Genomic DNA, 20,586 nt, shown 5'->3' with positions numbered 1-20,586 from the left:
CCCCAGGCCAGCCGGCCGCCGCTACCCCCTTCCCCTTATATACCCCCGCTCCCCATAGCTGCCACGACCACCAGCCAATCCGAGGAGGGGGTGCAACGCCCCCTCCCCTAACTAGACCAATGGGAGGCAGGGGCGCGAGGCACGCGGCCAATCAGGAGGCGCAGGTGCCCCCCACCCGCCCGCTGCCCGCCAGCGCTCCCCGGTGTGAGGCAGCACGGCGGCCCCCCCCGGCCCCGGGAAGGCGGCATCAGCCCCCCATGAGGGCGCCCGGCGGTCAGTCCGCCCCAACCACTCCGGCCCTGGGGGGGACGGGGATGGCGGCGAGAGGTCGCGCCGGGCGGGCAGAGGAGAGGGGACGGCCCGGCAGCCGAGGGTAGGGGCGCTGGTCTAACCATAGGGGAGGGGAGCGAACGGCCCAGAGTAGTGGTGGGGGGCGAGGGCCCCCCCCTCAGTGCTGGGGACGGGGGACGGGACGGGGACAAGATGGCTCCAGCACCCCCCCGCCACTGAGGTGCTGGGGTCCGGACTGTACCATCCAGGGAGGGGGGGAACAGGGGTGGGGGCAGCCCTTCTCCCTCTGTCCGGGGCGGGTGGGGGATCCCGGCTGGGGCGGGGAGGGGGGGGGGAAGCGGACTGTACCTCTCCCGCGGGGGGGTGAGGGGAATGACTGCGCCCTACTGCCCCCCCCCCACTCGCGGGAGCGAACGGTTTATCCCGGCCTCAGCGCCAAGGAGCCGCCAGCTCCGGGCGCCATCTTGGGTGCGACTAAAACAACAAGTCCAAAACCCCCGGCGGGTCCCCGCGGCGCCCCCGGATCGGGCTTCCCTCCCGGACCGTCCCATCGCGTTACCTGAGGGGGTCCCGTGCGGGTGCCGCGTCCCGGCCGCTGCCGCCGGCCCCGCTGCGGCCCCAAACCCCCCCACCTGTCCTCACCTCACAATGGTAGCTGCAGAGCGGGAGGGGGGGCGGCCGCCCGACCTCATTACCATAATCTGCCTGGCAACAGGCCGCGGCGACGCACGCTGATTGGCTGAAACGCCTCCGCCTGCGAAGATGGGGCCCAAAAGTCCTCCAGAAAAGACTCGGAGGCGGCCAGGTCAGGGCCCGGGGAGCAAGGGGGGGGACCCCGATCCACGGGGAGGGGAGGGGGGGGGACCCCTGCCCGGGCCTTTACTCCCCCCCCCTGGTGCCTTCGACCAATCAGAGCGCCTCTCTCATCCCTGCTCCGCTCCGCCGGGGGCCTTGCCACCAATCAGAGCTCGCCTCTTATCGCGGCGCTCCGCCCCCTGCTGGGGGAGGAGGTGTGGGGGACGCTAGCAGCGCCCCCTGCTGGGAGGGCGGGGGAGGGCGGGGCGGGGCGCCCCCTGCTGGCGGGGAGGAGCGCGGGGGCGGGCGCCGGGTGATGGGCACTGATTTATCGGGGCGGGAGGGCGGCCGGGCGGGACCCCCCTTTTACACGGCAGGGAGGGCAGGGTCCATCTCCCCCTCCCTGCTGGAGACGGAGCTGAGCCTGAGATCTCTCATGGGCTTCCAGCCGTGATGCTCTGCAGCCCTCCCTGCCCACCGCTTGGAGCATAATTATCTGAAATTGTGTCAAAAATAATAATCCAGCGGGTTTCACTGTAATTTTACTTATATTCTTATAAATTAAAAGCTGAAGTGAGAGCTATTAACATCTGTAGAGGGGCAGCCCACGAGGAAATGCCCCCAAAAAGGCTCCTGCTGCCAAAAGGGACCCAGGCTGCCGCTGGCATTCCTTTTTTTTTTCCCATGGTATATGTGTCCAAGTCCTAAATGTCAGTTCAGGGATGGATAATAATTACTATTGTTCAGAAATGTAACTAATTGGCCATTCCAGCGGGGTTATTGCCGTACTTCTGTTGCTGCTCATCGTAAAGAGGTGTTTGTATTATGGTGGCACGGAAAAATACTGCTTTTCTTATGCCTTGCTTGACATTAGCATACGCTCAGAAAGCCATTTGGTCTAGTAGTTCAGTAGCTATTTTTTAAATAAGACAATCTCTGTGTTTAGAACCGGTGAAGTTTATTCCAGATGGCTTCACGCACCACCTGCGTGCACGTACGGAATACACGGGCAGCTGCGGATCCTGCAGTGGGCTGCTGCGGCCAAGGGACCCAAACCCCAGCAACAGAGGAAGGGTAAATTTTGGTCAAAAAATGAATCATTGCTTTTACAAAAATCACTTCTGCACATTCTCTGCCCTAGGAGAACAGTGAGAGGGTCAGACCTCGATGCAGTTAAACGTACTTGTCCCCCAGGTCTGCCTTTAAAGCCCTATCTAGTCCTTTAAATTTAAGGGGTGCAGGTCTATATTGAAATCATCCCATTGTACTGACCCATCCCTTCCGTGAGCAATCAAGATTTGAAAAGAAAAACAAACCACAACACAACAAACCAACAAAACCACCAGAGATGCAAATTTTATAACTTGCACGTAGAACTTGAGCTTAAAATGTTCCATAAGAAAGGATTCTAAAACTGAAGTGAGCGCAATTAGTTACCAGTTAGAAAAGTCTGTTAATTTGGGGTTTCCCCCCACCCCCTCCACAACATTCTTGTTACTCCTTTGGGCAGTTCTCTAATTTGAATTGTGAGAGCTATAAAGTCAATTTATTGCTCTAGCCTATAAACACAGTGTCAATTTCTTTATAGCACACTGAAACATAACGATGATGAATAGCACAAGGAAATACATAGGATCAAAACTGCTTTATTTCTTCTAAGTCTGAACAGCTATATGTATTACTGTAAAAAAAAAAATTAAACTTTTCAGTGTTGTATTTTTATTTGGGATTTCTGAGAGTCTCCTTAACATTTTGAAGGCTTACTGGCTGCGACACAAACACGCTGTTGTGCCGTCGTTTCATACAGCTATGTTACATATAGCTCTACAACTGGGCACAAAACAGCAGGGGACCTCAGGGCTGTGCTTTCGTGGTACGTGGGTCATATTCTGAAAGTTTTTCCACAGGTTTGGGAGGGTTTTCCCCCCTCTTTTAGCTTGGAAAGACCAATTCAGTGGATGCAACAAGCTGCCAGATGCAGAAAAAGCATGCTGGTCTGATTCATCATCTGCAGTATCTGGAATGTGATGTAATGCCCATTGTATTTCTCACATTTAATGTGTTGTTTCTGATGCTCCAGCACAAGCTTTGTTGTTCCAATAGCCTCAGGCTGTCAGAGAGAGAAGCTTTCTCGTTAGGTTAATTTATTTCTAATTTTCATCGTTCAAATAAACCACATAAAATAATTTCCCCATTCACTTAGATTGTCTGGAACAGCGCTGTAACCCTTCATCAAATGCTCCTTTTCCTCCCCTCAGCTCCTGGATCATCAGATCCATATCTCCATCTCTTCATCACCTCATTTGTATACTGCTGTTTCAGCACTGCTTCTGCTGCATCTGTCCTGTCTTGCCTCTTCCCTGTGGCCACGACAAGGCTCATTTTTCCAGGCTGCCGCGCCATCTCCCACATCAACGTGTACTGGCATCCTCCTGGCAAGAACCCTTTTCTCCCCCATTCCAGATGGAAAACCATACCCCATTTAACTTCTTGAGTATCTTCTTGACCTAACTCCTTCACCTGAACCTCTTTGTCCCTCTTCTTCACCTAGTAAAACCACTGTCTCAGGTCTTTGCCTTAAAAACAAGCCTCCCCACACCTGGACCGCAGTCCCTGAAAGCTGCTCACCAACCCTCTTTCAGACATCCTAGGAAGCTGTTCTGTCCTTTTTCCCATCTATACTTCTTTGTTTCTGCTTTTGTTGGGGTTACTTGATTTTTCTTCGTGACATGATCCCATTTTGAGAAGCATGTAGATTAAAGCATGACAAAGAAAAATGCTCCAGTGCCATAAACTCATTTGAGTTATAGGAGCAGACTATGCCTCGCTGGCCCTGTTGACCTCCTGGACTACATTTGTGCATGATAAATAGGTACTTGCGCCTAGATTTCCAAATTAAACTGTGCACAGAATTGGGCTATGCATTGTGGTACCCATCAAGCTTCCCTTGTGCAAGTCAGCAGCTGGCCGTGATTTAACACACCAATCTAGAAGATGGAAAAACTTCAGCTGTCTTTGTGTTTCTGTTAGAACCTGCTAAATAATAATGCAACTGAAATGTAATTACTTTGCATCCTGCATGGAGAATACAAAACATGGTGAAGGTATTGATAGAGTTTACTGGTTTAGAGCAAGCCACAATACATTTAATTAAAGTGGCCTCACATAAAACACATTGCAAATACAACAAAGTTAGCCTGTTTTGGTTCACAAGGTCATTCCCCACCCCACCACCACCCCACCACCCCCCCCCCCCAAAAAAAAAAGAATAGTTGTTTGAGGATTTTTCCCCCCTAAGCAAGCTGAATTAATCCCTGTATACTGCAAGGAAAGGTTTGACTAAAAGAAGTTTGGTGGTTAGTGTGTTTTAATAGCATCTATCTAATCATCTCAAAAATTTTAAAGTGATTTTACTTCAAACTAAATGAAAAACATACTATTAGGGGAAGTATTTCATCACATGCATTCACTATTGGCTACCCTTTTGCCTGATCTGTACCCACCCAAATAGCGTTTTCCCCCCTGATATTTCCCTAAGAAACACAGGCAGCAGGCACAGTAATAAGTAAGGAAACAATTCACATCACACACACACAAACACACCAGTCTTTACTGGGTGCATCCAGTCTTAGGAAGAGGGAGCTTTTCAGTTCACTAGGAAAACCCATTTAGCAAAGCCATGCTGTGGTATAGGGATGGGAAATGCAAGTTCTGGCTGCAAAAATGCCTGCAGGGAAAATACTTTGCCACTCACACACCGGTATCTCCCTGACTCCATTATAACAGTATTTATTAAGGCTGCTACTGCTGCTTCTGGTGGTGTCTCGAGATCTTTGGGTTTAGGGGGAAGATAGAAATCAACCGAGAGAGTTTAGCATTTCACAAGTTTTGATGTAACCTGCCTGTTTGCAAGCTTTTCCAGGGCGAGAAAAATATTTTTCATTCTTCTTGTGCACAGCTGCTACTGTGGCGCCCTGACCCTTAAGCAAAGCAGCTGGGTGGCAGTGGTACCAGTAAATGCCCTGGCTCACAGGCTATGGCAAGCACAGGAACACCAGTGCAGCAGAGTTGCTCTTCGCATTGCAAGACTTCTTAACTCTTGGAACATCTCCCAGAAATCCACACTGGACAGGTGTAGTTCAACTTCAAATCCAGGTCAACCGCTTCTTCATCTGGGATTACTTTTTATTCAGTACGTGCGGCTCTTCCCAGGGAAAGATATTTACAATTAGCCTTACAATACTTAACTGAAAGTACCAAATTTGTTTTGGTCAATGTTTCACCCGAGTTCAGGTGGCACCACTACCCACTTCTGGTTATGTAGAAGCATTGTTATTAGTAGGAAATAATTTGTGCATCAACTGCAGGGTAAACACAGAGGCTGTTTGGGTTTCCTCTGCTTTAGGCAAGCTGGAGGGACTCAGAATACTATTAACAACGCGTTGTGAGATTTCCGAGTTTGCTAGAAAGTTGAATATTCTCTATTAAAATTAGTCCTGCATCTAGACATTATAATGAAGTCTTTTAAAAAGTCATCAAAAACATTTACAGGATTTAAAGGCCTTTTCCTTTTGCTAGAAAATTTCCATGTCTGCAGCCCTGGGAAAGGACTTGTTAATACACATCCCTTTGATTGCTGTTTTCAAAAAAGCGATGATGAGATGGTAGAGTCAGTCTTACCAGCCTCTGTTGGGAAAGAGGGGATCTTCACAGATAGGCCTCCTGCTTCTGGGTACACTCAGTAGATAGAGAAAAGCAACATGGAAAAAAGTTTGGTGATAACTTACAATAGATGTTTAGAGAGCAGGCACATGTTTAAAAATAAATCATAGTATAGGATCTACTTTATTTCATATGAAAGCCATACACTGTTTATCCAGGCTTTTAATAAATCAGCAAAAAATAAGTCCCCTAGCTGCAAAAACTATTATTTTTCTATATTTCTCAATCAGCTGGTCAGTCTTCCTCCCTTGCCAGACTTTAGAGATGTAAGAAATCCGACCTTCTTGGGGACGTAGAAGCTGGCAGGGGGCTTTCCAAGACACAGAGCCCTCTCCGTCACAGGCACTGCTATTAACTTAAGCAGGTTTTCACTTAAGAGAGAGACTTTTGTTCTGTAGCCTTGAACAAGAGACTAAAAACATCACTGAAGATCAGGTTTTTCCAAGGCCCATCTCTACTTATTTGTTCCTGTGCCAACGTTTTTATGCAGTTTAAATACGGGACTTTTTTCTCTCCCCAGTGTTTACTCTCCTGATGTATTTATAGACAGCAATCATATCCTCTCCAGAAGTTTATTTTGTTAGACTATGCAAGCCACATTTCTTTCACCTTCTCCTGTATAACACATTCCTTATTCCCCCATCTGTCTTACTAGTCCTTCTGCTGTAGTGGAGCAACAAGACTTTTAAAAAAAAATTTTCATCTTAAACAATACATTTTCTAAAACAGCTTTAGAAGCCCTAATCAAGTTTGTAAGGGTAAGAAAACTTGTCCTAGGAAGTCCCCTATCCATGCATCTGGATCTCCCAGTTTGTGAGAGTACTCACCACCTACACTCTCATTATTTAGCCGAGAGAAGATGAGTAAGAGTTATCTGGAGATAGCAGACAGGGTCACGTAAAAATCCAGGTCATCAAACAGGTCTGAGGTCTAGACGGGAATTAAACCTGCAGGTCATGATGCAGTCTAGCAAAGACAATCAGGATTAGGCAAAAGCCAGTAATTGCTTACTAAGTCCATGACAGTAAGGTTCAAGATCAAGCTGCAAAGTGGTGTTAGAAGCCCATGGCCAGGTACAACCACCCTCCAGCTGAAGCCCCACGCTCCTCTAGGATCACTCAAGCAACACATGAGGTCCCAGGGCTCCGCTGGAATAGAGCATCTGGGCAGGTGAGCAGAGGTCCCAGGTGAAGCTTTTCGGGATCAGTCAGATTTATTAGTGGCCACAGCAGGGTGCTGTGTTGCTGCCTGGGTACTGCAGATACAGCTTGGTTCCTACAGTTACCTGCTTTAGACAAAATTTTGTTGTCACCTTTTTTCTTGAAGTTTTTCTTTGACTTGTGTCTTAAATATAATGTTTGCAATTTTCCCCTGTTTGTTAAGAGCCTCTGGGTCTGGTTCAAAACCAAATAACTTAAAATTTTGGTGGAGATTATGTGCTTTTTTTCCTGAGGTTTGAGTCCTTGTTTACCATATTTCGAAGCTCTTCCTCAGTCTTCTTTCATAGCAACTAGAAGGTTAGACTTTTGTGAAGGAAACTGCGGAAATCTCATGGGGTTCTGGCATTTTATATTTCAGTGGAAAAAAAGACCCCATGTTTTTAACAGTGGTGGTGGTGGTGTCCTGCTGCTAACACGCTTGGCACGGGAGGCTGCGGTGCCCTGGTTGGGTACCTGACCCCAGCAGTGAGCAGGGCTGTATTGATTGAGGTGTCATTCTGGATTGCATTCCAAATATTTTTGCAGAGCAGATCTTTGCAGTTGAATACGTCCTTCAAGAAGATAGTTGTCTCAGTCGAAGTGTTTACTTTAGTGACTGATTAGTTTAAAGGAGGGGATGTTTTGAAGCTAAATTGAGTTTGAAAGGTAAGTATATTCCACCCACGCTATAAGCAGATACCTGAATGCCTTTGAAAACTGGTGTCTTAGGAGAACAGTAGGCATCAGATGGAGTAAATGTATAATAGCAAGTGCCAAGATTTGTCAGTGAGTGTAATGCTGCCTTACCTCTAAAGCTGACAAAAAGAAAATGGTATCATTTGAGACAGCCATTAAGGTTGAAACTGCAGCCTCTGCCCTGGTGCAGGTGGCTACAAATGAAAAAAATCCTGCTGCCCGCCAGACGGGAAAAACATGAACATTTGTTGCTCAGAGGAGGAAAGCAGAGCTGCCCAGAGCAGGGAATTCTGGCAGATCCTCTGCTGTGCTTCAGACAGATGACACTGGAGGAAGGACGTAGATACTGTAGGCTAGGAAGACATAGCACATCAGTCTGCTTCCCCAAAATATTTTAGTAAACAGGATGTAACCCAATTATTTTAAGCCAGTCTCATTATTGCTACCCACCCTTTTTTTAATTTTTCTTTCTTTTTTTGCAGGAGATAATCTTCATTGGCAAAGCTCATGTGATGTTATTCAGGTGCACCCAAACATTCTGTGTTCCAGGTGTGCCCAGGCACCTGGCCAACCTGACCCAAAACTGAGGCATTTTCTTCAAAGCAGTGGATTTACACAGTAAGGTGAGAGCATTCTTTCCAACACAGTTAGGGCAGTACTTAGCATTTCTCTGTTATTACAGAATTGTTCAGCTGTTGCTTTAAACTCTTGTAACCTCGGCCTGCATACAGTGGAAAAATTCAGGATTTGCTTGCCTGAGCGTGAGGCTGCAGTTCACAGTAAAATATTTGCTGTAGTTCCAGCTGAGAGCGCTTGTGTGTCCTGCATCATGTTAGGTTCGCTCTGCCTTAATTTTGCAGGCACCCTTCTGGAGATCTGTTGCAAGAGTTTTGCTGTCAGAGTAGAATTGATATTTTCCAGTGCTCTAAAATCCATTTGCCTGGGAAGACTGTCTTTAAAGCTAATACGCTAACTACAGCGGGAGCTCAGGTGGGATCTGGGCTATGAGATTTATCAAATGATCCCAGAATTTGACCACTGATTTTCAAAATGCTCTGAAATTTGCTGCTTAGTGAGTTTGCCTGAATAACAGAAGACAGCAGTAATAGCAAAGGCATTTCTTAAAGCAAGTTTGGAGTAATTTTGAGACTTGCCAGATGCACGCCCATCCGGTATATAGCCACTTCCTACAGTCATGCCACCATGGTAAGATTGTCTTGAAAGTTGTCATTTTAATTGCTGAGGTGTTTGGGAAGGCAAAGGATAGGAACACACTTAAGTCATTTTACACTGCTTGGATCAGTCTGATAAAGTGGAATTAATCTCCCTGGTGAGTTGTGTTTCATCCAACAATACCCTAACAAGTTGGATGAGCCACTTCCCATCCTTGTGGTCCTCCTCAAATGCAGAAAGTTGTAATGAGGCATCTCCTTCTGTGATAATATTTGTAATGAATTCCAGAGCCTGGCTCCCCTCCTCTGCCCTCTCCTCACTAATTCCCTGCAAAACTTCTAAGAAACCTGCCTGTTTCCATTTTTTCTTTCCCACATTTGGCCCTTACCTAGTCTTGATTTGACCCATTCACTTCCTCTTAAGAGTGGTTGCAGAAACTGCAGGGAAAATATTTTATGATATGCTATTTCCTTTAATATTGAGCAACTGCAACACAACAAAAACATATTCAAGGTGTAGTTAAGACTAAAAGGCAATTTGGTATTTCTGTAATGCCTGCGGGGGCGGGGGGGGGTTATCCCCTTTCAGTCTTCCACCAGGTTTTCTTTAACAGCTGACATATTGGTCCATAACATAAATACAAAATAAAAATGAATGAGAGAGCCCTCTACCATAGAGAATGCAGGCTTCTTTCACGATGGAATACTCAATAGTGAATCACGCAATTGTTGAAAAGCTATTGGCAAGCCTTTGAGTCAAAGGCGTAAAAGAGACTTAACATGTGCAGTATTTTTCCTTGCCTTACTTTAAAGAAACGTTTTTACAATGCAGGAACCTTTAACGAAGAGAACGACTTATGTAGCTGTAAACTCATTTGATTCTTATTTTTTATTGCTGTGCTGCTTGGATGCTTTTTTGGTAAATTATTTCCTGCCCCGTGCCAGATGCTGTTTTCATTCACAATGAAGTAATGGTCCTTTGTGAGTGATATCACAGTATTCTACCACAGCCCTTATTGTGACTTCTCAAATTTAACGTACTGAAATACATTCTTTGTTGGTTGTTTGGGGACTTTTAGATCTAGGGTTTGATTGAAGTCGGTCTGTAACAAAAAAAGAACAGAGCCTGGAGAACTTGGACGGTATGCAAGTTGGACAAAACCACGCAAACAAAAGAAGGGCAAAAAGGAAAAGTTTGCCAATTTGATATATTCTATCCTTTCTTGTATAGGCAGAGGGAAAACTCGAAATCAGACTCGCGTAATTTGTCGTTTTTCAGGTTTGAGATGTTGTAGGTATTGAATCGCTGACCTTGCCAAGCCACCTATCCATGTGCCCATGCCGGGTGCTGCAGCTGATGCAGGATCAGCAGGGAACGTTGGTGGGGGGGGGACCCGGGTTGGGGTCTGCTCCGATTTCACACCGCTGGCTGCCGGTGCTCCCTGGCGCAGCTCCCACGCTGTGCCCACACGCTAAAGCAAGCGTACCCGAAGGCACACATGTTCTCATTCTTCAACTAGATCACAGGGTTAGGCTGTTCTCAACACAGGCTAGAAACCTTGCCCTTTGCTTGTAGACGTGTGGTCTGTGGGTTTCGAATCACAATGACATGGTCCCATCCTTTGCTGGTAAAAGGTTTATTAAAACTGGTCTTGTTTGTGCCGGTGTCCGTGTGCACAGAGCTGAATTCTTTTGAAGGGTTCGGTAAAGGTACATTTTCCAGGAGACAGAACAAGTACAAGGAATCCAGTTGAGTTTCTGAAGGCCTGATCGTGCAAGGAGTGGAGCCCTCTGAATTTTAAACGCAGGTTAGAGCGCTTTGCACCCCCCAGCCCCTGTAAGGTTGTAGGGCTGTGTCTGTGTGTGCATATGTATGAGTTGAAGCATAAACTGATCTAAGGACATAATTACTTATGCTCCCCCCCCCCCCCCCCCCCCCTTAGAAGTAAACCAGTAATTATGAAAAAGAAAGTGAGAAGGAAGACATTCCTTTTGAAAGTGGTAAGTGAATATTGATTTCACATCTCTGCTAAGTAGACGCCTTTTTGCACAGCTTTTTAGCCTTTCCAGTCAACAAAGGAGCTGGCAAACAGGTCTGTCAGCAGCTATATTTTCAGGAAGTATGGAGGAGGTCTTGTTAGACTTTTTAACAGAAGAGGGAGATATTTATAATACATGATAGAATATTGATATATTTGAATGTGCTGATAGATGAGATTTTTAAAAAACCAGAAAACGTGGTCAAATTTTGCCCTCGTTGTAGTCCACTGAGACTGCACCAGGTAATATGTTGAGGAAAAAATTCGCCAAAAGCAGTTTTGAGGGAAACTATTAAAATGCAGATAAATGAAGATGTCTGGCTGACCAGAAGAATCTGTATTCATGTGGCGAATGTTTCATTACTCATGCTGCAATGCTTTCTGAAGTATATTTTTGTATCATCATTTCCCATTTTAAATTCAGCACTTAAATCCCAAAAGGGAATTAACTATCAGCCATTTGCATTTTAAAGGGAAAATTCAAACCTCAATAGAGTGCTCTACTTAAGACTCCTTTTATATAACTTAACCAATGAGCTACATCTTGGTGGAGACCTTAGGGAGTCGACCAAATGACTGAGACAAGGCAGGCAAACCTAGACTTGGAAGAAGCCTTGTGATTTGCTTCATAAAATGCAGAATACGCTGGTACTGCTGTGACACTTCCCTGAGAACCGGTGTGTTCATTACTGTGGGGCAAAATGCCTTTGTTATTGCAGGGGGGGAAATGTTTGCCAGCTTCAGTAAACTGGGGTGGCTAGAGCACAGGCTACTCTCTTTTCCTGCGTGTGAGGGGAAACATAGTAAAAAGAAGTTGTAAAATTTAAAAGAGCAACTTTTAATTCAGCCCTTTGCAAGAAATGGGAAAAGACAATTGGAAAGTTACAGGAGAAGTGACACAGTGTTTTTTGTTAAAACAAAGCTGACTCATCTTCTGAGAAAATGCGATTCAGGAGAGGAATGGAGGGGGCTGTTCTCCCCCTCGGGCCATGAGTTTGCGGGTGGAAGTTGTAGGCGGTCCACTCCTTCCCTTGGAGACACGGGGATTCATCTTCTAATCGGATGTCCTAGTTCCCTTCAGCTTGTCTTGCTGTATGCCTTTATTCAACTGAAAGAGACTTCAAATGCATGTATTTCTTCATTTCTTATCACCAAGAGAACCTACATTTTAACTTCTTGCTGCCTTAGGAGCTTGAAAGATGCGGACATACTGCTACTTCTCATTTTCTTGTGGCCCACCAAAGAACTGTATGTTTTGAAGGTTATAAAAAAAAAACAGTACAGAAGATGAAGCCGCTATATGAGTTTAAATAGTACTGGAGAGCACTGTATTTGGGGCATTTAAAAAAAAAAAAAAATTGTAGGGTGAGGTCTGCACATACAAATTCCTGTGTCTGGGAATTTCAAAATCCCTCTGACTTTTTTTTTTTTCCCCCCCTCTTGACTCATTAAAGATGAAGTTGCTAATCAGCACAGGACCATTCTGCTCTTTCCTAAAGTGTGGTCTGGTGATCGGCACCGGAGGGCAATGCTGCAGCTCCTTGCGGTAACTGTTACACAACTCCCTTGTCTCCAGGATGCGCATTTCAAGAAACTAAAATAAATATTCCTGTGTTGACTTAAGAAGAATGGGTGGTTGGGAGCTGTGAGGCTTCTAATGGCGATTATCACAGGAAATGTATCTTAATATTTGTTTGAACAGAATGATGCAAACTGCAGCTGTCTATGCTGATATCAAATTAAAGTGAGCAAGGAGGGGACTTCTGGTGGAGTTACTTTGCTTTCAAGTGCACCAAAGAAATAAGGACTTCAAAGTATCATGCAGTTGATGGATGATATCAGACATGACATATCTCCTAGACGCTTTAGAATCCCTTCTTGTCTGTTCCTGTGTCATAAGTTACTTGCTAACACACCCTGTTGCTTGCAGACTGAGTAACTGCACAAACAAGCGAGGGGGGGGAATAAAAGGTGACTGCAGTGTGCCACAAAAGGGCTTGTTAGCACTGGTTATTCCATGATGCCTGATGTAACAGGCACTGAATCAGACCTGATTGCAGAGGGAGGGGTAGATTTTTTGTTGTTGAATTGCAGCTATCTTCAAAGCCGCTGTAAATGACTCTACATTTATCCAGCAGGACAAGTCCTGAGGTTTTTACATTTGATGCTGTTCATTGCCGTGCCACTTGTTAAGACTATTTGGCTTTTAATCCACCAATGAATACTGAATGAAGAATTTGGTCATGAATCAGATCTCTTCTTCTGCTTGCTAGTAACACAAGCCATTTTTATTTTCAATTTCAGGTTTCTTTTACAGTAGAGGACAAAAATAAATTATGAGTGGAAAGAAGTTAAAATTGTTCCTCTTGAGCAACTCTCCTGCATCAATGCTTAATCCTTTCATTATGCATGCTATCATTAATCATTCTGCTGTAATATTTGAGACACATTTGCGGGACAAATTCAGATCTAATGTAAAAGCTGCAATAATACTGACTTATGTGGAACTGCAGCTAATTATAACATATTGGAGTTTTCATCTTTCATGAAAGGCCTCTCTAAAATGAACAACCGTTCAGACTGTTGAAATGAGACTGTCCGACTGAGACAGGCCAGCAGGTGAGGGGAGAGGAAAGAAATGTTGTCCGAGGGCAACAGGAGAAATCTCAGCATCATAATGAGCCAGTATCTGTGGAAAATATGCTCAGTTGTTGGTGGATTGTTTTTAATTGTGTGAGGTTTTTCCCCTCTACAAGCTCTCATATGTCTTCTCTACCACAAAGTTCACTGCTCAGCTTATTAAAGTTGGAGTGGTTTGGTAGCCTTGACACATGAGTGACTGATCTTGCCGTCTTCAGAGAGTAAATGATGCTTCTGTCTTTACAGGTGGACTAGAAGAGATAAAGATGAGAGGATGCCTTCAGCCCGCTGTAGGAAGATATTACGATGCAAGAGGGTGAGAGTTTACTAAAGGTCTTCTGCAATGCAGCCCTCTTTCCTCTCTCCTTGCAGTGTCCTGACCGTGCTTTTATTTGTAGACCTCTAGACCCCCTGCCTTTTGAGTTCCCTGTGTCAGGTGGTTTGCTACAGCTCTTTGAAGAAGCATCAGGCATTATTCTGCCTTGAGACCCTGCCAGCGCCCAAAGCCTCAGATCCATCTGGACAGAGAAAATGAGCAGCATAAACATCCAATTTGTATATGCTGAAAACTGATCGTTAGCTAAAAAAGGTGGTTAGGCTGTCTTCTGTCCTTGCATTTGGGATCCTAAATCTGAGTGTGGGCTCATTATTATATTGAATTATGTATCAGAGGTAATGTCCTCTCCTGGATAGTGAATCCTACAGATGCACAAATCTATTTCAAAATGGAATGTGTCTTTCAGATGCTGCCTGCTTTTGTCTTGGGTAGTCTTCCTCTTCAGAAAAACAAATTGTCCGGTTCATTTCACTGTGATCACTGGTTTTACCCTCCATCTCGAAAATGCGATGTGATCATAGACTTAGCACATTTTCTAGATGCTAAGATTCACATGCAGAGTACTGAAGGAGCAGTGGCTTCCTTTAGCAGCTGCGCTTTTGTTGTGCTAGCCTTAAGCATCCTTGATTGATGTATTTTTCATTATCCAATGCATTGCTACCTTTTCTGTGCTGATGCGCTTCACCAGAGCAGTAACATTTCTAAACCTGAAAGACGGGGTTGTTTGCAAACTTGCAGTTATGGGAGAGTAAGTATTAACGTTACGATTGCTTCCTTAACGGTTCGTCCTATGCTGTAGGTGAGGATCGTGCTGTTGAAGATTAACATAGCACAAATTGCTATTTAAATTCCACACACACCCCCCCCCGCCCCCGAAAAATCTCAGAATATCTGTATGAAAACCAGGTTAATGGCACCTTAAGGCACAGACCAGAGCAGTGGGAAAATCGCCATCAAGAGTTAAGGCTTCACTGGTACAATGAAGGGTAGACTTTTCCCCCCTTCCCTGCCAAGCCCTTTTAAAGATGTCTTTGAGCAGAAACAGAAAGGCTTGTTGTCCACCGCTATCTACTGTGTCACTTCCTTGTCACAGATTTCCCGTGCTGTTTTTCCTCAGGCCTCCAACTACTCCTTTTATCCCTTTTTTTAATGGTGTGACTCCACTTGAAATGCATCTGTTCATATTTATTCTCCATCCTTTCACTTTTTCTGAACTTCGTTGTATTCCCATAGAAAATTACCTTTTGTTTTTTAAACTCCTGCTGCCCTTGCATTATCTTGCAAGGTGTAGAAGGACTCTGCATTTTTTTGTTACCTTCTTTCTATAGAACATCTTCATCCTCTGCATATACCTTAAGCCCGTTTCTTCATCCTCTGCATATACCTTAAGCCCCTTCTGAAGGTTTCTTCAGCCGTTTCCTTAATCTCGCTGCTGCTGCACCTTCTCTGTAATGTGTTGTCCTTTTGAGCTACAGATGGAAGACTGAGTTGCAAAACTGCAGGAACCCTAGGCTTCCACAAAGAAATTCTGCAGCCAAATATAGATGTCCATTTCCAGAGCGGGTTGGCAACTTCCTGATGTTATTAATGTGTTTTGGAGAAATATTATTTCCCAAAGGCACTTACATAGCTGGATGTGGGATCAAGTTTTAGTTGGCCAATGAAAGTTCTGTGTTGCTGTGTGCCCCTCGTACAGCCTTTTTAACAGATAGAGGTCTTGTCCTAAGTGCAGTATGGCTTGTGATGAGTTGTGGTAGCTAACTGTGTATCATTCCTGTAAGTTGGGTCGTATATTGTTTTTTTTCTGGAAGCACTGTTCAATATTTCTGATACTGCTGAATTGTGCTGGAATAAGTTCTCTTTACTCGAGCCCGCCACGTGCTGTAGCCATTTTCTAAATTCAGTTTGCATTCTACCTCCTGAAACCAAGGCTGATTCAGCTCTGCCTCTGCCACCTCTAACGTGCACGCATTTCTCACCTAGCGCTAGTATGAACGATGTGATCTGCCATTTAAATTTTCAATCAGGTTTTTTAATTAAAGGAGCTGCATAACATTACTATTCACAGGCTAGATCAATTTTGTGCTTTAATTTGTGGGTTTAAGAGAATGGGGAGAATATTCAAAGAATTTCTCACTTCTCTGAACTCATATTCCAGGTACTGGCAGGATCTCAACACATCAGCTTGCTAAAGTCGCTGCTCCCAGTGACTTTAATGGTACCAGACACATTCCTCAACGACTTCTGTTTGCCCTCTTTATCAAGCGTTTAACATTGCCCTTTCAGGGCACACTTTTCCTATGATAAATATGCTCTTACTGTTGACACAGTTGTGGTCTTGCAAGTGGTAATCGGCAGAGATGCTCACTTGTGACATTTCTTACAGAATAAACAGTAGCAGCCAAAGGTGAAAATGAGATTCTCAGTGCTTCGTTAGCATAGATGTACTGGGAAAAGGGCACTGAAAGCCCTGGAACCAAGCATATAAAATGGGATTCTTGGAAGGAAATGTAAGCTGCCACCTACTTTAACAGGGTTAACAACAGGAAAGGTGTTCTAGGCAATGCTGCAGCCTTGCAGCGTTCATTCAGATCGGTACTGTTGTCACAGGCAACGGATAAGTACCAGTTCTCATCTGGAATATATCTACATGCTGAACTAACCGTGACCATTGCGAGTGTCAGCATACCTGCAGCAGCGTGACCTGCTGCTCCGGTGTTGACTAGCACTTGCCTCTAAAGCCTTTCTCCGCTGAAAGCGTCGGGGTGTTTTTAACTGCCAGAATCACGTTTTCATTTTGCTGGAGACTGTCTCAATCTCCCTTCCTCCCTGCCACCCAGCAATCATACATACGAAGTTAGTTGCCTATAGAGCCCTTGATGACCACCAAGGAAAGGACAAGACTTTGTTTGTTTGTTTTTTGTTTTCCTGGGGACTTTTCTTTCTAGAGAGGACTGATCTCTCTGTGAAGGAGAGTCTGTTACTCTTCAAACTTGGACTTGTTGCTTGTGTTTTAGGTAGTGAACTGAGCACTGATGGTTTCGCTTTTGAAGTGGAACGCCTGTGTTGCACCCTTGCAGCAGGACTTCGGCTCTTCCGCGCTGGTGTGCCTGCAGTGTAGTGCTAGGAGCAGGCCATGTCACTGGAGGTGAGAATGCAGCTGAGGTCGTACTTATCTGTGAGACTTCCCCAAGAGTCACCAGATTGAAACCGCTTTTTGGAAGAACAAGGATAATGCTGTTGTAATCAAGGCGCTCTCAGTAAAAATACTCCGAAGCAAATCAAGTATCTGGTATGTCATGCCGGCACATGGGGATGCCACTTTCTTTTGTGTTAGCCAGTGTTGTACCACGAAGCACTGTATCAAAACAGGTCGACTGGGTGCATTCTGGTTGTACTGTTGCTTTGATGCTGGCACCACATGGCTGCGGAAATTCAGGCTCTCGTAAGGGCCCTCGAACTTGGCTTGACTCTCTGCTCAAGGCATTTGTGACTCGATTGCAAGAGGTGCATGGTAACCTGCAGCCAGTTACTTTGGTTTCTGCTGTGCCCCCAAAATCAAACCTTCGCATACGCCAAATTAACAAGCCCTTTTTTTCTATTTGCAGCTGTTTTGCCATCCTCAAAATGTGTTGACTCACAGAGGGGCTGTGAATGTTAATTAATACTCACCAAGCACTATGTAAATATAAAAGTATATTAATCTGTATAACGCTTTAAATGCTATATTAATTCAACCTCGAATGAAAGCCCCTATCCAAAGATTTATAAAGAGCTTGTGCATTTTGGCCTGGTGAGAAAGAAAAATAGCTTTTTTTTTATTTTAAGAAAAGGGAAAAGTTTAACTTGAAATGTCCTGTTATTTACTCATATATTCATGTTACACAATAAAATATTTACATTGAAATGTATCAATTTTCAATAAGAACTTGTTAATTCCATTTTCTAACTGAATTTGGCCAAGTTGAAGAGAAAATTATATATGCCAGAGGACTGCAGTAAAAGAGATTTAAGGGTTTTCGAATACTATAAAAAAGAGACTGTAATAAGTAACTAGTGGACCAGTCAACTGTTTTAATTAAAACCGGGCTGCTTATTGATCTATCGTACAGATTTACCCCCATCTGCAGCATTTCAGCAATATTACTTTCAACATTTTGGAAAATAGCTCTTGTAAGAGACACTAAAGAGTATGGAAGTTGAGAATGGAGATGCTTTTTAAGTATGCGACATTCTGTACAATGTTCTTTTTTTCCATCCCATGTAAGCACCTTAGGTATTTTTGTACAAAAGTGCGTAAATAGTGGAAGTGAATATAGAGAATCTGTAGGATACTAATGCTCTGACAATTCTAATGCGTTCACTGATACTGCTTAAAAAAATATCACAGAAGTCTAAGATATATTGGTTTATATTGGATTTTTAAAGGTGTTAGTTTTTGCCACTGAAACCAGTGGGCTCTTTAGTGGTTGCATCTTCAAGGCTGGGCATTTGTCATCCCTGAATTGAATGAAGTATGTTCTTACCGTGAAAGAAAATACTAAAAGAGGTGCTAATAAATGTTTTGCATGGGTAAGGAAGGGCTACTGTATCAACAGCTGTGCATGGCAGCCCTGCTTTGGAGGGCTTGATTACCTTACATTTCTTTTTATAAGCAACATGGTGGAACCAAAATAGCATCAATGCAAATTTGGTACAATTGGTTTCCAAGCTAGAAATGTGTCCTCAAACGGTGGCCCCGGCTGCAGTAGAACATCTGCACTGAAAGAAACCAATGCCATGCTCCAGGTGTTGAAAGGAAGGAAACCTGAGGCATGGCTGCGTCAGGCTGACTGGCACACAGCCTGGCGGTGATGACGGTGGCGGTGATGTGTCACAGGGGATACGCGCCCGTTAATTAAAGCTTATGGAGAGCTTCGCTGTGTTTACAGAGGTTGGCAGCACCCGTGACCTCTTCTGTTCCAGGTGGTGCCCAGTGAGCACGCGCCCTTGGCACTGGTGGCAGGATGAAGCAACCTGTGGTTCTTAATCAATAGCTGTCATTAGAAGAAAAAAAAAATAGTAACAACTGCGTTGTTGGTTTTTACCACAGAATAAGGAGGGCTCAGAGCCTGCTGCTGGTTTCATGGGTCAAGGCTTTTAAGAAATCAGGGATAATGATAGTATTCTATCAGGGAATTATTTTTTCTTTTTCCTTTTAGATGAGGAAACCACCTCATTTTCCCTTCATGACCCCAGGCAGCCTGCTCCACAGCGCAGCGGCGGGGAGAAGCAGCAAGGCCGGAGGGCTTTTAGCCCACAGCCATACTGCCTTTCAGGCTTCGCCATGTAAAGTATTTCTAACGGGCCCTTAATTTCTATAGTAGCCTAAAAATAAGCGGGATGGAGAACTACCCCCGCCCGGGGCCGTGTTTCTCTCAGCGCCGCCGCCATTTTTCTCCGGGGCAGGGGGAGAGTTCGCCCCCCGCCGGCGGGGCAGCCTTCCGGCGCCGCCTCTTATTGGCTGGGAGCGGGGAGGGGGGCGTGGCTCACTCGCCCAGCCACCCTTACTCACCCGGGGGCGGGGTCAGCGTGCCCTGGCGGCGCGGCGATTGGCGGCTAGCCGGGGGGCTGCGCTACGTCACTGCTCAGCACCTCCGCCATAGGGCAGGGTAGGGCGGATGGGCGGGGCATTGCGAGGCGGCTCCCGACGCGCCGCTGAGGGGGGCGCTGAGGCCGCAGTAGCGCTTGGGCGGCGGCGGCGGCGAAATGGGCTCGGCGCTGCGCTTCCCCCTCCTGCTCCTCCTGGCGCTCGCCGGCCCCGCGGGCACCCTCGCCGGCTACATTGAGGTGGGTAAGGGCGGGGGCGGCCGTTGGGGGCTGCGCGCCGCTGCCCGTCTCCTCAGGCGGCTGGGGCAGCGGGGGCGGCCGCGCTCCCTGCGCTCCCTCGGGGGGTCCCTAAGGGTGGAGGGGGCCGGGCATTGTCTGGCGGCGGCCGCGGGTGGAGGGGTGGCCGCGGGGGAGCCGGGCTCCAGCGCGGCCGAGGTGGGACTTTCTCGCCGTCTTCCCGGGGTGTTTCCGTCCCTGGGCGGCGAGCTGGCGGGGTGTGGGGGGGCGCGTTATCACCCGCGGTCAGCCCGCAGCCGGGCTGCGGTGCAGCGGGGGGGGTAAGCGGCGGCTGCGGGGTGCCTGCGGCCATGTGGAGGGCCCCGGGGGCTGAGGGGGCTCTGCCCGGCCTCCTGAGGCGGGCGGCGGGGGCGTGTGGCCCCCCCGGTCCGCAGGGCGCTGCAGCCGGGCCGCGGGCCTCTCCCCGTCCCTGGGGGGCTGGGGGCTCCGCTGGCGTGTGCTGCCTTGGGGGTTGGGGGTGTTCTGAGAAGTGACCTCTGCATTCTTGGCACGGTGGCAAGAGCTGTGAGCTACAGATTGGTCTAGAAGCTGAGAAGAGTGTTAGAGGGCGATTTCGTAGAAAAAAGCCTTGAAGGAATCCATTGGGTTGCTATCTGCTTGATAGATCCCGAATAAATCCTCGGGTTTGAACTGTTGCCTTATCTTTTGGAGGGGGAGCTTAAACCGACTGTAAAGAGTATGCATTTAATATAGAAACGGATTGGATGCCACACAAATATACACACACGGACGTATATATGCATACACACACATATATGCATGTATATGCATATAGGTACATATACATGCACATACATACGCATACATGT

The 20,586-nt window shown here is 46.2% G+C and overlaps 2 protein-coding genes and 1 long non-coding RNA gene across 14 annotated transcripts in view; 2 read left to right on the top strand and 1 right to left on the bottom strand.

Annotated features, from left to right (window-relative positions):
• Window positions 1-1,067, bottom strand: part of PRDM10 (PR/SET domain 10) — a 47,081-nt gene extending 46,014 nt beyond the window's left edge. For 4 of the 6 annotated variants that reach the window (XM_056322702.1, XM_056322712.1, XM_056322710.1 and 1 more), the window contains exon 1: window positions 851-1,008. The gene's annotated coding sequence lies outside the window, so the exon portion shown is untranslated. Of the gene's footprint in view, window positions 1-392; window positions 416-850 lie in introns of those variants that run through there. The other 2 variants (XM_056322703.1, XM_056322707.1) reach the window with 2 other exon arrangements.
• Window positions 41-17,802, top strand: LOC130141655 (uncharacterized). Of its 3 annotated transcripts, XR_008819121.1 has the most exons (6): window positions 41-373; window positions 1,007-1,096; window positions 2,033-2,160; window positions 8,186-8,326; window positions 13,801-13,870; window positions 16,909-17,802. It is a non-coding gene; the product is annotated as an uncharacterized LOC130141655 (long non-coding RNA). The 3 variants fall into 3 exon arrangements; XR_008819119.1 differs by lacking the exons at window positions 1,007-1,096; window positions 2,033-2,160 and having other exon boundaries at window positions 56-373; XR_008819120.1 differs by lacking the exons at window positions 41-373; window positions 1,007-1,096 and having other exon boundaries at window positions 1,443-2,160.
• A 1,759-nt stretch (window positions 17,803-19,561) lies between these two features.
• Window positions 19,562-20,586, top strand: part of APLP2 (amyloid beta precursor like protein 2) — a 47,670-nt gene continuing 46,645 nt past the window's right edge. For all 5 annotated transcript variants that reach the window (XM_056322744.1, XM_056322743.1, XM_056322742.1 and 2 more), the window contains exon 1: window positions 19,562-19,720. In XM_056322744.1, the coding sequence (XP_056178719.1) occupies window positions 19,640-19,720 (81 nt within the window). In that variant the 5' untranslated portion in view covers window positions 19,562-19,639. The remainder of the gene's footprint in view (window positions 19,721-20,586) is intronic.

This window comes from Falco biarmicus, chromosome 20, assembly GCF_023638135.1.
Source record: "Falco biarmicus isolate bFalBia1 chromosome 20, bFalBia1.pri, whole genome shotgun sequence".
NCBI lineage: Eukaryota > Metazoa > Chordata > Aves > Falconiformes > Falconidae > Falco > Falco biarmicus.
The sequence above is the reverse complement of the archived record's forward strand: the minus strand, read 5'-3'. Positions and strand labels throughout refer to the sequence as shown.